This window comes from Manis javanica, chromosome 7, assembly GCF_040802235.1.
Source record: "Manis javanica isolate MJ-LG chromosome 7, MJ_LKY, whole genome shotgun sequence".
NCBI classification, from domain to species: Eukaryota; Metazoa; Chordata; class Mammalia; order Pholidota; family Manidae; genus Manis; species Manis javanica.
Window position 1 is genome coordinate 133,358,679 of NC_133162.1, and position 17,639 is coordinate 133,376,317.

At 41.6% G+C, this 17,639-nt stretch overlaps 1 protein-coding gene across 3 annotated transcripts in view; it reads right to left on the minus strand.

The window, feature by feature from the left end:
- Positions 1 to 17,639, minus strand: part of STK39 (serine/threonine kinase 39) — a 268,447-nt gene that overhangs the window by 194,615 nt on the left and 56,193 nt on the right. For all 3 annotated transcript variants that reach the window (XM_036995948.2, XM_036995950.2, XM_073241605.1), the window contains exons 3-5: positions 8,492 to 8,600; positions 5,929 to 6,070; positions 4,668 to 4,723 (exon numbers count right to left, since the gene is read on the minus strand). In XM_036995948.2, coding sequence (XP_036851843.1) covers positions 4,668 to 4,723; positions 5,929 to 6,070; positions 8,492 to 8,600 — 307 coding nt within the window. The remainder of the gene's footprint in view (positions 1 to 4,667; positions 4,724 to 5,928; positions 6,071 to 8,491; positions 8,601 to 17,639) is intronic.

The following is a 17,639-nucleotide window of genomic DNA, read 5'->3' on the forward strand; positions in this document are numbered from 1 at the left end:
AGTGCAGCAAAAACTACATCCACCAAGGTCTACTATCCAATTTATTATCGGGACAATGTCACACACATAGGTTCTCGGAGCACAGAAGACACAATAGGAAGTAAAATGAAGCATTTTATTTTAAACTATGAGTAGGCAGTCCTCGGGTTTTAATTCATGACATCAAATCTGAAATTTTCCAATCTCAAAAAGAGTGTGGCTTCACCACAGTGCTCAATTCTGCACCAAGTAACGCCTAAGATGACTGCTTCTCCTGTTCCCTGAAACCTTACCTGTGATGTGTGTCTAAGCTTGAAGTAGCAGAAGAAAAAGGTGCTGAACATGTTCCCTGGCCCCAGAGCGGAACGGATTTACGCAAAGATATAAAAGAGCTGGCAACTGATTGCTATTGGTCTTCCATCTGAAACTGTGGTCATTTAAATCTAGACTTAGGGTTCTCTTTCTGGAAATTCCACAGGCATGGGGTCACAGGCTCAGGAGCCAGACTCCTCAAATCTGAAGCCTACTTGTGACCTGGGCAATTTACTTCTGCTCTCTGTACCTTAGTTTCTTATCTGGAAAATGGGGACAACACATAGGGCTATGGAGAGGACTGAATTGAGTCACAACACAGCGGCATGGGGAAGCTGGCCTGGGGCCCAGGAAGTGCTCATACACATTAGCTACTGAGTTACATCTGCAGTCATTACAAATAAATGTAATTCACACAGAATTAGTACTGTTGGGAATAAAACCCAGCTTACTAGCCTTGGTCACCTTAGTCACCACACTTGTTAGCTGCATAATAAGGTGAGAGTTTCTCATGGTCTCAACTAGGCCCCTTAATTTTCCCTTTTCTAACAACAAGTTCTAAGAAAGAGAATACACATATGGTAGAATGGGTGGTTTACTTAAATAAAAACTGTTGTTTTCTATTAGAACAAGAAAAGCACTCTTTTAAAAAGGCTCATAATAATACTCTCAAGGTAAACAAACATTACAGTCAAAGAAATAATGCAAACTTCTCCCCTGCTTCACTTTTACTTCCAAAAACTGTCCCTAAAAAGCATAAAGATATAAAGGGAAAGGGCATAAACAGCCTGAATATATAAAGCAATGTATTCTTCTTCCAAATATAACAGGTAACAACAAAGAGAGAGCCTTGCTCTGCTGCCGAGCCTCTGCTGTTCACTCTCCTGTCTCCACGGCTTCACCTACCAGACCCAGACGCCAGCAAAGGACCCAGACAGCTCCCTCACCAAGAAAGTCAAACTCCTGTGAAACAGAAATAGCAGCAGCATCTACCTGTTCCAAGGAAACATTACAAATATGTTTTTAAAGCAATAACCCTACTTTATAGTTAAGACCAAAAAAAATTTTTTTAATACTCTACTGAATTCAATGTTGTGCTCAGGTCAGAGGATATGGAAGAAATTAAATGTGAAGCCTAAAAAGTTATAGCTCCAGAGAAGTGGACAGTGCACATTTAAATGCCTACTAACCCACATGACAATCCAGGAAATGGTAATTCCAGTTCATTATTACAAAAGCATGAGGTTGCATACACAGAATGGATGCCAGGGGAAGCCCGGAACGGCTGTACACAAAGTCCCCACTATGTGCCAGGCGCTGTCTTAAGCACTTCGCACACTGACTCCTTTAATCCTCAGCACGACCCAGGTGGCAACTTCCTGCACGTGCCCTTCTGACCCAGCAGCCCTCACAGGGCACACGCACCCTGGGCTACACACAGCACGGCCACCCGCACACACGTGGGAAAACCCACACAAGACCAGAGGAGGAGCTCAGGTCATTAACCTGACAAGAATAATGGGATGAAGTGGCTGGCAGGGTACCAAGTGGCAGAATAAGGCAGGGGTTGACCTGACTTTGCATTTCAGAGGCAGAGGGTCAGTTCACATTTGACCCTCTTGGTGAGAAATCATCATTGCAGCACAAAACTGAGAAAATTAGCTATACTTCTGTATCATCTTAGAGCAAGATTAATGACAAGTGAATGTCCAAGTTCCATAATTAAAAAGCAGTATCTTTTTATAACTCCTAAAGCCCCTCAGAGCCTCGGTGTGACCCTGCTGACTGCGGCAATAGTAACGGTGGCCCTAACAACCACAAGTAAGTACCGAGTGCCCCATACTGCCGGCTGCCGCTAAGATGCCTGGATATGAAGAGCTACATGTGATTTCACAAGAGAAGATGAAAGATGAGGTGGGTTAACTGTGTATCTCCCTTTACGGAAACTGAGTCTTCAAGAGGCTGAGTGACTTGACTGTGGCTGGATAGTGACCTGGGAATTGTAACCAAGCCAGGGGACGCTAGAGCTTATCCTCTTCACATCTCTGGACAGTCTGAAGCTTCTGTCCACAGTTTTTTCAGTTGTCTCTGTTTAGCTGAAGTGCTTTTTCCATCATGCCCCTAGCCCGTGGGAGGAGGGCCGTTCTCTGGGGCAAGGACTAGATACACATACGTAAGGCGCTAACTTCAGTGGCTCAAGAACAAAACTCAGCATGAATCCTAAGAGCCGGTGAAGTAGGGGGCGTGAAGGCAGAAGAAGCAGGAATGGCCGAAGGCTTATAGTTCCCGAGGCCAGGTGATGGGTACAGGACGGTCTTCCTATTTTTCTCTACTTTGGGCTATGTTTGAATTTTTTCATAATAAAAGGGATAAACATGGCTCTGAGCTATTGAGAGTTTATTATGTTCATTGAGTCATCTCCTTTCATTTGTTTGGCTAGATCATACTTTTACATGCTGCCAGATTCAAAATGTTATAAAACACATGCACTATGTAGTTATTATATAATTTCCTTCCCAATTATCTTCCTAGTGTTTCTCTGTACAAATATACAGAGATATTATTTCTCCCCATTTCTTTCATAAAAGGTACACATAATATATACATTGTATCTCACCTGATTGCATTCACTCAAGCAGGTAGCCTAGGAATTCTCTTGTCAGTATATGGAGAGTTTTTCATTTTCCATTATAGTTGATGGGTAGATATACATACCATAATGTAGATATACCATATACCCCATTTAACTGGGACACCTAAGTTGTTTCCAGCCTTCTGCTATCACAAACAATGCTCCAATCAATAAACTTATATTGTCTGTTCCTGTCTTTTGCCCATTTTTATTTTTTGGTTGTACCAACCCTTTCTCACGTTTATTGACTTGTTGCAACAACCTTATAAGAAGTGGATCCAGGTTTCATAGGACATGAAACCTGTACAATTTGGAAGACCCTTTTAAAAATATAAAATAAAAAAGTAGTTACAAATGGGCATATTTCTTTAAAATTAAAAATTCATATCTATTCACTGGAGTCCTAAAGATTAAGGTCCTTTATTCTGGTATCTTTTTAGACAACTGAAAAAAATGCCTACATATAGAAATACCTGCTGGTTGCAAACTGGGTTCTCTCCTGCAACTCCCCGAAACATGCTGCACTTTACGGGGGCCTGAATCTTTAACTGCATGGGAAATCTGTCTCACAAATGGGGAAACTGAGGCTTAGAGATTACAATAACTTGCCCCAAGTTACACAGGAGAAAACAAGTTAGCATCATCCCATCATACAGGCCAGGACATCACCCAACAGGTTCTCCAGCACCTACAGAGGGGCAGACACTGAATCAAAGAGATGACTCAAGGTTTTTCCTTTGTGCTGGGGGTGTGTCTGCTTTCTGCTGGATTTTCACATTTCTAATAACCCCAGATGCTCATATTTCTCTAGAAATGAAACTGGGACAGCGGACTGTGATTGTTTTGGTCTAAGGACTAGATATGCAAAGACCCTATGCTAGAAGATAGAAATCTTCCCCTCCCACCCAAAAAAAAGCAGTAGATCAGGCTGATTAAACACCTGGAGTAAACTTCGACACTCTTCAACAGCAAAAACCAATCAGTGATTCTTAGCAAGAATGTTGCTAGGACGTGCTATAGTGATGTTTAATGTCTGGAGGTCAGAAGGCTGAAGATGCTGTGAGGACAGGGACAGTCCAGGACAGGCAAGGACGACCGGGCCTCAGATGCCAAAAGCAGCGACGGCTGAGGAACGGGCTGCATTTCGCCCCGGGCCTTTCTGGCTACTCATGGGACAGTAACAAAACGAGCAGCTCTGCCCACCGAAGACGCTGGTCTGGGGCACGCCCTCAGGATGCCTGTACTGCCCCTCCAGACCTCCCTTTTGTCAAGGACAGCCACACAGGTCATTTTCACAGCAAAATAAACCACAGGCTTTAAGAGTTCACAAGTCTTTCAGCCTCCTCTTCAGAAATAAAGGTTTTAAACTCATGTGTACTGTGCTTTAAACTTCCAAACACATCAAAAAATAAAAACCTCTCAATAATGCTTTTCTTGCAGGTATGTAAATATCACCCTTATTCAATCTGAAAGGCCAAAAACAGTAAAACTTAAAGTAAAATTGTCCTTTCTCAAAAGGTTATATTCTAAAATAGCATTATTTATAGGATGATCTAACACAGATTTATAAAAATGATAGGGAAACATGTTCAGTCCCAGACCCAAATACTCTGTAACAGAGCAGCTCAGATACATTCTTAAAACAGAATAAATGCATTTATTAATTTCTTAGAAACAACTCTACATTCCTTGAAATGGTGATACTTGTGTAAACAAGTTAGGATTTTTTCTTTATTAGCTTTACCTGCTATTTGTACCGAACCATCCTCACCCAGAAGAATATTACCAGCTTTCAAATCCCTATTAGAAAAAAAAAAAAAAAGGAGAATGAATTGTGAGGTACAGATATTATGTTGCATTAATTCACTCAGAAAGATTTTTAAAAACTGTCATATAATTCAGCTCTTCAACGTAACTATTATTTTATAAATATTAAAATTATATCACAGATTTTAAAGTTATAAGAGTACATTATAATTTTATAGTTTGCTCTTAGGGGATGGTCAGTGTTTTAGTAACACATATTTTATGTGACATCATCATCCAGATTAAATTAAATCACTGGTGAGTAGATTCTTTATTTTACATTACAGAGTTAGAGATTGTCCATAAACTCACAATACTATCATTTCATCAAGAATGAAAGCCCATTCTAAGTAGAGTTGTGTTCCTGCCACTTAAAAGTGTCTGTGGTATAATTTTTCTAAATCTCACCAGCGCCTTAAACAATGGATTTGATCAGTATCTCCTCTGGGGGGATACTGATTATAAATACTAATTATAATATTCTATATTGAACTTCTTCACTATATATAAACCTTAACACTTAAAAAAGAAAAATTTACGATTTATAAGTTTCTATCTAAAGTAATATTTTTTCTAATAACTGAAAGACATAGTAAATATTATATATATATAGCTCACTTACAGTTCAAGGCAGGGGAATTACAATATTAATATTACTAGAAGATAGTTATTTACCTGCAATTATTCCTAAGAGCCCAAGTTACATGAACCCATTTGAAACATTAAGCACTCATATTCTCTCTGCTATTTGGCTGTTTAAGGAATTCCCACTTTATGTCACAAAAGAAGACGAGATTAGTGCTGCCTCCTTCCCTGTCACTGCTGTGCCAGAAATAATTAGCACAATACAATGTTTGGAACTGTTCAGCCTGTATTAGAAAGTTAGAGATGTTATCCAGTTCAACTGAGTACACTCCAAGACTAGTATGTTAACTGGTTTTTAAATGAGTTTACTCAGTACTTTTTATATTTTGTTCTTATTTCAGAGAAAGTAGATAAGCCAGTCCTGAGGATACCAAAATAATCCATCAAAATCGATTCCCTATTTCTTTCCTAAGTACTTTTCCCCCCGTCTATTTAGCCTCTCGCTGTTAGAAATAATGTGGATACCTACCTGAAATAGGTGTCTCCTTAATATTCTTTACAAACTAGGACTAAAGATACAAACAGCTGAATTCAAACGTCTGCAGAAATCATACCTGTGAATCTGACCATTTCTGTGTAGATAGTCTAAACCTTCCAAAACCTCTTTAAGAATCGTTGCTATTATTGCCTCTTCCAGAACTCCGTTCTTGTGTTCTCCCCGGTTGACAATGTATTTTATGATGTCCAACATTGAGCCTAAGTGGACAGACAGAAGAATTGAAAAATTTTTGTAAACACTTTCATTACACATTACCAGGATAGGGTGCCACTGTTCAGAAAATTAAATGCGAACATCAAACTATGTGGGTTTTTTTGTTCACTTAGCTAAGGCAATTATTCCCAAGGCATACAGACAATTACGTGGCAGTGTGCGACCAGAAACACCAATCCAAGCCGGTGAGAGCTCTTTCAGTGTGAACTTAATGAGAAGGATTCTGGGTCAGGAGGCAGAAGATTGTTCAGAGTCCCTTCGGGGTTAGTCCGTTTATGTCGATTTAGACATAAAATTGGTTATAGATTCAAAAATGGGCTTAAGATGTCTGAGCTGAAATAGAAAGGAGAGACCAGGAGGACAGACAGCACTGAACTGCCGAGAGAGACAGGCACAGCCCTTCCTTAACACCTACAGCACAAGTGGGAGGGGAGGGCAAGGGCATATCACCTCTGGATCCCTGCTCGGCACCCAACAAGTCCTCTGTGCCACTCTAGGCAATCTTTATTTTCATTTACCTGATGCGTTATGTACAGACTTATAATAAAGAAATAAATAGAGTTCTTTGTTACTATAAACAGATTAGTATCCTTGGCATTGTGAGTTCATGTTTCAACACATATGAATTATATTCCAAACCTTAAGGTCATTTTAAAAGCCATTAATTACCTAAGGGTTCAACATTTCTGAAGAGTTAAGACACGGCTTACCTCAGCACCAGAATTTGGCTCCTGGCTCTCCGATTAGCCAAGAGGGTTGAGGTTCCCCATCACGTATGACTGTACCAGACAAGCCACCCACCTCTCATTAAGAGATTTAATGTGATGGAATATTACAGAAGAAAACAAATTCATATTTTCCCCCTCAGAGAGAAACAAAACAGCTATTTTATTCAATAGCTCTTGGATTTTAGGATAATTTAGAAAATGATACTTCCAAAACCATTTGATTTTTATCTTATAAGGATATACTATACCAACACGTATGCATTTCTGGCTTGCTGAAAGAAAAATGAGTGACTTCACATCTGCCTACATTCCCCTTACCTGTGGGAACCTGCTTCTTACCTAAAGCCCAGGGAAACTAAACTGGATTATTTTAAAAGGACAATGAAATGTTCTATCAAGTTCTCAGGCAAGAGGACATTGAAAAGCCCAAAGCTTATGAAAGGTTAATTGGAATGAAAATAAAGAGAGGAAGCAAAATCCTCAGCTTGAGCAGAATATTTGAGGCTATCCAGGATCCCGGGTCACCAGAATCCTTGTTTCCTCAGAGCTGATGGAACCCTACAAGAAGAGACTAGGTTTGAGATCATCTTACTGACAAACCACCATCTTCCCAGAACTCCGGGGCAGTCCCAGCACTCAACACGCGGTCAGGCTCCAGCGGGCTTCCCGGTTCTTTTTCCCTTCCCATTTTCATTCAAAACCAAAGGAGGCACTCAAGGAAACACAGACTAACAGGACTGACAAGACTGGGAAGAGAACCGAGCTCCGCCCGCCCAGGCTCCCCGCTGAGCCCTACGGAAGTAGACCAGAGGCAATCACAGTGCCTTCCTCATCCCCGCTCTGGGCCTCTGCTGGACCCAAGAAGGTTTCCTTTACAAAAAAAATTCAGATGCCTCCCTGATTCAGCCTTAGCTGGAAGTAGGTCTGCAGATTAAAATGGGCTCTGCAATATGATTTCTGCTACGCCAGTTCTGGCTCTGTCCAAGGCACCACAAAATGTTCTCTGCTCCCTAAACCCTACTTCATGTCTCAGAAAGATACCTAAGGAGTGAGGGATGTAGGTGATCTGGGTGTTACAAAGGAAATCACTTGGGTTTTCTAAACTTTAATTTTCAGGTCTATAAAGTGAAGGTTGTAATATTTGCAGCATAGCATAGCTTGTAAATCAACAGGTCCTGCAGTCACAAATTCCAGCACTAACAGTCACTATGTGTGTGACCTTGGCCAAGCTGCTTAACTCTCTTGAGCTTTGGTGTGCTTTCTGAAAAACAGGGATGGTGACACCTGCCATTCAAGGATGTTATCCGATTATATGAAATAGGCAAAGTGAATTGCTTAAACAGGAACTAGCCACAGCCTAAATGATTTATTACTCCCTATCAAATAGTGATATTAAAAGATGGAAAGACATAAAACATAGGAATGTGAAAGTACCTTAGAAATGAAATAGTCAATGGCTTTTATAACCAGTGATCTGAGGCTGGAGAGAGTTGCTTTCCCTTACCAAGTGCACACACAGAATGAAAACAATGTCACTTTATTCTCTAGGCAAATAATAAATCCAGCAAAACTTTTAAATACAGGAGTGAATGGATCAAATCTAAAGTTTAATATGCTGGCTCACACCAAGGGGGGAAAAAAGCAAAATGCAGGTAAACAATGACAAAACCCACTTACCTCCACTGAGTAATTTCATGACCAGCCAAAGTTCATCTTTTACAACAAAAGAGGTGTAATACGTCACAACGTTGGGATGGCTGCACTGACTCATGGCTTGAATTTCTTTCTATAAAGAGCAAAACATGACATAGTACCACGGGGTGATAATCAGAAAGCAAAACACACAAGGGAACCCCAGTGGAGTACCTGCCTGGACCCCTTTCCTACTTAAAAGCATAGCTGTGGGGCTGCTTAAACCTAGTTCAAAGAAGAGACATGAGAACGAACTCTCTCACAGGAGAACCAGCCAAAGGACCGAAGGACTTGAGACCAGCGTTATCACGCTGCACAGAGCCTGACCCTACACGCCTAAGTGCCTCCTACCTGAACTGAAGGCTGACAGACAGAAGAAAGACAGGGTGAGCAATCAGGGGACTGAGGCCCCGGGGCCAGCCTGAGCTCTGGTGGATCTCAGCTCTCCCCTTACCCAAAAGGGGACAACTGAACTCTTTCTGTTTCTCAGGACTGCTGCAACAGTAAATGAGAAGATACACGTGAAAATGTTAAGAGTATCACTTCCCAAACTGTATCTCACAGCTGATATTCCATCAAGGGGAAAAAAAAAAAACACATGTGGGGAGGCAGACAAAGTGAAATAAACTTGGGAAACATCAGATATTATATGTCACTCTAAAAGAATCACAGGGAATATTAATACTGTGAGAGGCTGTGGGAAGTCCTACAGGAAATAGAACTGTCAGGTTGAATCTACATGAACAGTGCAGGAAAATAATGCTCTGTGGGTCATCATTTAGGAAACACTGCCACAGAGAAGTTTTAGAGAGAGATATGAAATAACAAAGCTTTGAAATCAAACAAACGGGCAACTTCATTAAACCACATTTTTCTGCAATACTGACGTTCATATTGCTGCAGTGTGTTTCAAGTTACTGCCAGGGGACTCCTATAAAGCCTCAGTCAGTGTTTACCCTCAGCCAAAGGTACCAGACCGGCTAACTCACTTTCAAGGTGTTGCCCAAAGGCTCTAAGAATAACCTAAGCCATCAAAGGAACCTCATTTATGCTAATACGTATTTAGGATGAAAGAAAAGCATTTTTATGTAGTCTATGAATATTTTCAATAATAATGAACATCTCGTTAACTTGGAATTAACTTAAAATCACCTGGCCAGAATATTCCAATTTGTGCAGCAATCTGCATATGTTAATTACTACTCAATCCTCAAACCACCCAGGCCCCTATATGTCCAATGACTTGGCCAAAATACCATGACATGTAACACATACACATACCATAATAAAAGTGTTTACCTAAGTGCTTTTTACCAAGAATAAACTCCTAAAAAAAAAAAAATTACAATTTTTTTTCTGTTTTCTTTTCATTATATAACAGCACTTTCCCTTCTTCATACCCCTCATCCAGTTAACCAGTGACAGGTTTTCTAAATCTGATACTTTTCAATTTGGCAACTCCTGTCCTTCGAACAAGATCTGAAACCTGAGGTCCAGTTTCCATCTGTTTGTGGTGTTAGGTTTTGATACCATAAGATGCTTGCAAAGCAGAAATGGAACACTGCCCAGGCCAGTCCTATTTCAAGTCACCAGCATCTGCTCACGGTGGGGCTGTCCCACTTGGAAGCCCTGACACTTTAAGCAGCATCCAGTTTAAACAGATGCCTCCATTGTTCACAGAAATGAGAACAATGTTTCTTGAAAGTAAGTGTGCTCTATACGCTCCCTGTTTTGTATTTGATGTAAAGGAATGCCTAAGCACAAACTTGGAAATCATTAATCACCATGCACGATAAACAACCAATATTCATATGAGAGGAAATCCTTTGCATTGAAGCAAAGTTGGGATAGAATCTGGAAACACACATTTTCTAGCCCATTGCATTTAGTAGCCAGTATCATTTCCTATTCAGAGTATCAGGTTCCCTGACACCCCAGCGAGCAAACTGCATGTGTGTTGCATGTTATGTGACAGACAGACAGAGTGAGGGAGACAGAGAAACTCTTTTAGATAACCTCTGGATATAACTCACCAAATTCTATCCCTTCAAAACTGCAGATCCTAGAAGTACCAAATGGACGTTTAAACCACCTGGGGATTTAAAAGAAAAAAAGGGGGGACACAGATACCACCCCTACTAACACCCCTCAGGAGCAGCCTAAGGGCAAATCAAAGAAGAGGAGGGGCCCAGCGGGGCAGCTGTACCCGTCTGACCACCCATAACCTCGCATTCTTCCTCCTCCTGCCCCGGGGTCCCTCTTCACCAGGGGGCCGAGGCAGTCGGTGTCCCCACTCCTACACCACCTGTTGTACTGCACAGCCTTTCCATGCAGTACAGCCTCTCACGCTGAAAGACATGACAGAACCCCGGTAAGGTTTCTGGTCGCTCTGCCTGAGACATGACCTACGCCATCGCTGAACTCCCGTAGGTAATACTGCCACACACAGGGTAGAAATGCACGTAAGAAAGAACTAGGCGCTCTACCTATCTGCCCTTCTTTTCATGTGTATATAAACTTTTTGCTTAGTTGCCTTCTAGACAGGTACAAAATTTATGTTTTTATTTTGCTATGGTCTCAAAGTTTGTGTCCCCACAATTCATATATTGATGGTATTAAAGCAGAGACTTTGAGGGGGGATTGGTCGCTAGGTGGAGCCCTCATGAATGAGGTTAGTGCCCTTATGGGGGAGACCCCAGAGAGCGCCCCGCCCTCCATCACATAAGGAGCAGGGGGGAGTCTGAGCCTGCACAAGGGCCCCCACCCTATCCAGCCGGCACCCTGACTGCGACGTCCAGCCTCCAGAACTGTAAGAAACAAGCTTCTGTGGACCATATGCCACCCAGTCTGTGGTATTGCTGTTACTGAAGCCCAAATTAAGAAAATTTTATATTTTTATATTTTAAACTGAAAAATATAAGTATTTCTTGAATTAAATATTCTTTTGGCAGAACTACTGTCTCCATTTCTTTTCAAACCAGTGATGAGCAATGCTGTTTGAGCCCCTCCTTGAAAAGTCTACCAGCCACGTTACCCACAGTCCTCTCAGTGCCCGGCCTTCCTCACGGGGCAGGCAAAACCGTTGATTCCCAAGCATACGCATTTCTTCCTCTCTCTAAAAAGGATGCAAGTATTCCCCAAAGATGAATGAACTGAATATGAGAACAACAAAAAAAACCTTTTTATCCCATTCTTCTTACAGAATGAACGGGTTCAAAGGCTATTCCCGCCATCAGGATGCAGCCGGGAATCAGGGCGATCTGGAGCACTGCTTCTCGAACCTGATGCTCACAGGGATCGCTGGGCACCCTGGGAAAGGCGGATGCTGATCCGGCAGGTCTGGGCTGGGGCCTGAGAGTCTGCATTTCTAACAGGCTTCCAACTGACACTGATGCCTTGGGTCCAGAGCCAGTCTCACGGTGGCAAAGCAGTCGGAGGCAGGCAGAGAGGCCCCTGGGCGGAGGGATGAGCAAGGGAGGAGCACCAGCAGCCGGGGAGGGGGAGGGGGGACCCCCGCAGGGACACGGCCTGGAGCGCCACCCCGCAGCAGCACCCCGGCAGGGACACGGCCTGGGGCGCCACCCCGCAGCAGCACCCCGGCAGGGACACGGCCTGGGGCGCCACCCCGCAGCAGCTGGCCCCAGGAGACGGGAGGAAGCGGGGTATGATATTAATGCAGTTTGAATGTCACAACTACAGGAAAGGGTAGAAAATTCAAAGGGTGAGAAAAGCACCAGGAAAGGGGGAGGAACTCCCTGAGCCCTGAAACCCGCTGACACACTGGCCACATCTAGAGTCAAGGAAGACAACCCAGGGGCTCCCCGGGAAGTCCAGAGAAATCAGACAGACGGGTCACCAAGGGCCAGACCAAGCTGTCGCACAGCATTTGACCTTCCCTGTGGCTTCCAGAGCCGGATCTGCTCATGCGGCTTCATCTGAAACACGTCACAAGTGAAACTGCACAAGGGTGGGAAAACCCACCTAAAATGGAGTCGCAAATAGGAGGCCTGGGCATCTGCTAAAACCGAAGCGGCAGCCAGAGCAGCCCCCCTGCCAGGAGCGACATGGGCAGAAGGCAGATGGCAAGAGGGGCCCCCACACTGCTGCTGGGCCAGCCCAGGGCATGACACGGGCCTCTATGTGCCCGGCCTTCACTCGGTTTCGGGAGGGATACAAAAACGGGGTATCCTTCTGGAAATAGTGTTGACTGGGAGGGGAAAAAACTGCCACACACACACACACACACACAAACTATGTTCCCTTTAAGAAATACTGTGCTTAAATATTTATTTGAGGGATTTTCTAATATTACTGTATGGGCTTTGTTTCCCCTGCACCCCCAAGAAAGTATTTCTCCTATAAAAAATATGGACAGGCCAGCAACCCTCACTAACAGGGACATGACTCAGCAGGGGCCTCTTCGAAGTTCCAAACCTTAAAGACGCAGCCGACTTGGAGGCTTGGCTATGCCACTAACTGGATTGACCATTGGGCAGGTTACCCAGTATCTTTGAGTCTCAGCCTCCTTTTCTGTAAAAGGAGCTTAATGATGCCATCTACATAGGATTGTTGTGAAATAAGATTTATATAAAGTGCCCTGCCAAGGGCCTAGCATAGAACTTGAGGGTTGAAAGTCAGGCTCTCAGTGACGTAGTCCCTTCCTTTGCACGTGAGCATCCCTGTACTGACCACTCATCTTAAGCATCCCAACTTCCTCCGCCTCAAAGACAGAGACAGACCTTCGCAGGGGCAGCACTTGCCTTTTCCTACAGAAACGTCACGTGAGGCGCTCTGAGTACCCTGCAGGCTGCAGGAGTGCCCCGTAATATGCATACAGGTCACTGGGCCACGAATGCAGCTTTATTCCTGGCTCCTCATGGTCCCCTGTTGTAGCTTTCCTAATTATCTCACCCTACATTTAATTTATATTTCATGCACCCTAGGTACACTACCTCAAACCCTTGTGGAATAGGGAGTCTAAACAAATACTTATGCAAAGGGCTCAGAAAAGAGAACTGAAGTTTGAAGATGAAAGAATTAGGAATAAGGTAAGATCCAGTTCCTTTTGTCTTTAAAACCATGACATTCATAAAGCACTGAAAGGAAGGAGATTTCATTACTGAAAGGGAACAGTTTAAATGGATTCCGGATTCAAAATGTGAAACTATACTTAACTGAATTAGCATATTTTCATAAGTTACATAAATCCTAAATAAACTCTTCTTTATCTGATATTGGTGGCCAAATATTCTCCTCCGTCTTAGTTAAGAAAATCAAACCTACTGAAACTCCAACCTCATGTGTAATTAAATCTGAGAAGATGCTATTTCTAACTTTATTCTAAAGCAGCGGTTCTCAACCTTGGCTGCACATTGAAACTGTCTGGGGAGCTTTAAAAAATACCCATGCCTGGATCCCAGCCCTAGATATGGTGATGGTTTAGGATACAGCATGGGAATGAGAATTTCCAAAAGCTCCCAGGTGATTCTGATGCACAGGCAAGGATGAGAACCACTGCTGTCAAGCTAGGCACTGAGATGCATTATTCCTTCAGTAAAATGCTGAGAAAAACATCTAACACCCAGGCACATTTCCACACTGCAACTTAACCTAAAAAGAAAAAACTCTATGTGATTTATGAACACTACCATATAAAACATATATTTCCAAATGCAAGCGATAACCAAATACATCCTTAAAATCTATGCAACACACTCTAAGCATTTAAAGAATTCCTTAAATGATACAGGATAACCATGTTAAGTAAAAACACTTTGCAAAAAGCCATTTTCCAGTTTGCATTTCCATTATATCAGTGTCATTATAAAGGGTAACCTAATCAATATTCATAAATAGCCCAATGCTGTAAGTAGCAGAACTTTTTAAAAAAGACAAAAAAAAAAAACCCATAAACTTCAATGATTTCAAATGTCAGCCAAGAAATGGAAGAAAATGATCAACAAGGCTCTTATAAGAGTGATGTATTTTCTGGATTGTCATTTGCAATTATGAAAAATATCAGAGATTTCTTTTTTACCTATAAAAAGTTATATACCACATACGTAGCAAAATCTTGTCTCTTTGAGAATAAGAGTACCAGCAGGGAAAAACCTACTCAAGGAAAAGTAGTCAAATACTCTGATTATACCACTTATAATGAACCACCCCCTGCTCCTAGCCACTTAGTTTTGTAATTATTTTCAGATGATTTGGTATCTGTGTTTATCTAAGTACATTCCAATTGAAGGCAAGATTAGAAATGGGAAAAGTCTAGATACTCTGCAGACAGGAGAAGTTTAATTTTTAAGAAATTAGGAAAGAGGAAGCATAAATTTTGTGATAGCTTTCATCACAAAATCCTCTCTAAATCCTAGAGAAGGATTTAGAACTCAAGCGAGCAGTTTTAAAAGGTAGTGTCACGGGCATTAGAGGTCTGGAAAATCCCTTGAAATCAGCAGGGTAATAAGACCAGCTAAAGACCTACTTGCTGACAGAATACAATGTACATCCCACAAAGGTGGGCATTCTGCAAAACAAAGTCTACAAAAATAAAGAACTTTGCTTGCAAATGTGTAAGCCACTGGAATAGTCACAGTCTTCAAGAGAAACAAGGTGAGGAAAGGAAGCAAAGAATGAGAGTGATGCTGAAATGCTATTGCAAAACTCAGTGGGGAAGAGCCATTTTCTTTCAGAGTTAGCTTAAAAAGTTCTTCAGCAAACTGAAACTAGGATGCCTCCGTGGGACCGCAGGCTCTTAAGCTGGCCTCATGCAATCTGAATCAGACTCAGCTATCAGCAACTGCTGTGCGAACGTTCAGTTGTCTTTATTATGAGTCCTGGAAAAGGTAAAGTGGAAGACTTCATTAAACACAGAAACATGAAGACCTTATTTTTTTTGTCAGCCAATTGATGCTGTGGAAACCTCAGGGCAACTCCTAGAAGTGTATCTGGCTTCATCAACAAATGATGAGAACGGAAGGTGAAATGCGGCGTTGCCTTTTCTGTGGTGTCCGCTGGCCCGTGTCTGGGGCCGATCGGCAGCCTGGGGCTCGCTCCCCCGGGAGAAAACCCTCCGACAAAAGTGGCAGAAACCCTGCCAGTCACTCTCCGACCTTCCCTCTGAGTATCGCAGAGCCCTCCTTTCTCAGCAACAGCTTCATTAATTGTGGAAATAACCGAACCAAAATAAGAAAAAAGATAACATAGGAGAACAAACTAATTTGTCTCAACCCAAGCGGCGACATGTCCCAGAAGTCTATGAGGATGGCAAAAGTGAGTTATGAAAAAAAAAGAGAGAGACATAGCTGAAGTTGTATTCAGTCTGGGAGTGCTTGCCCCATTTTCTCCTACTCTAAGAATGAGGGTGTGTTGGGTCCCTTTGGTATGAAGCACATACAAGTCCAGAGACATATGTGTCCTTACAATGTTAATTTCCACTCACTTTTTCGAAAAAAAAATGAGGTGTTAAACAAACATTTCAGCAAGCCATTTTCTAACAAATGTGTAAAAACACTTAGAGTAAATTCAATTTGTATATTTCATTATCATCTGAATCAACTATGAGTTTTAAATTTGATGTTGCAAAAATGAAAGTTTTCTCCAACTAAATCATACATATTCCTAAGCTAATGTAACTTTAGAGCTGTAAAAATAACTTTTGCATATATAGTATTTATTCTCTAATTTCTTAAAAATGCACATCTTCAAAATTCTTAAAAATTTCCCATTCCACTCCTGCCCTCAACTGGACTATACTTGGGTAAACACAAACAAGAAATCATGTGAAAATAAGTATAAAGTCAAGTGGCGAGAAACAAATAACAGAACAAAATTTAATGTTTGAGACCTGAAATGTTCAAAATAGTATTACATTCAGTAAAGTAGGCTTGTATTTTAATGCTATACCCTTGGTATAAAAGATTCTATGAGACACAGCCAAATGTAATTTATTACCACATGTGATGAGGAATAAGCAGGAATATGAATAATTAATTTACTAATTTAAAAGTTTTTTAGTTCAAAAAGAATGGAAAAATACTTTCATTGATACAGTAAAAACACACACACACATAATAGCTTCCAGCTCGTCAAGTGATGTCCTTAAATTGGCATATCATTTTTCCTACAATAAACTAGATTTGCAAAAGTACTGACACAGTTACGGAAATAAGGTAAAACAGTGCAAAGAAGTTTTTTATTTGTTAATTTTTTTAAACCTCAATTAAAAAGAAGAAAAAAAAAACCTTCTGACTAGAGAAACTGCTCAGAGGTCCCCAATTATTATAATTTATTTTTTAAAGGATAAGAGATTCCTGTGTACATATCTAGAGCTTTATTCTCAAAAATAACCTGCCAGTCATATGATTCGTTCCTCTAAAGAGCACAAGAAAAGTAGGAGAGGATGGAGAGAGGCAGAGAACGGGGAGCAGGGAGCAAATAGCAGATGACAAGAAATGAAAAATAATCAATAAAATAACATTAGAACAGAGAGGAAAATGAGGGCAGTGGCTTAGTCCTAAGGAAAGTAAGCTCTTGCTCTACCTACAGATAACGTCAGTAAGACACAGCAAAACATCTTTTTAAAGATGACAGAGGAAGAGAAGGGCAAACTCTGGAATTCTCCAGATCGAGAAGGGGGAACTCTTTCACTCTGCACATGGAGAAACGGATGGCATGCTGTGTGCCCACGTCTACGAATTCACAGTGGGTTTGTATCGTTACACCACAATGCTGGAGTGACTTTGGCCACCCTGAGCCATAAAGCATAAATTGCTAGTAATTTGTGTTTTTGTTCAAATGATTCAAAATTGGGATTTGGTTAACACAATTACTTTTTAAATGCACAGAATCGTATTAGTTCGGTGACAAAAAATAAAATTTTGCCATTGAACATAATTCTTTATTGAATGAATGAAAAGACTGAGGGCCAGAGGTGAAACTGCTCTGCCGGAAGTCCATGATCCAAGTGAAGGCCGCAGGCCCTCTGACCTCGGAAGCAATCTTCCCTCTGACGCAAGTTTCAGCATTCATCACCTGTGTGCGGCCATCGTTTCTGAAGCAGTTTTGCTCGGGTTTGTCAACCACCACAAGCGGAAGGATTTTAATAATCATTCCATGTTATTTCATACTGTAA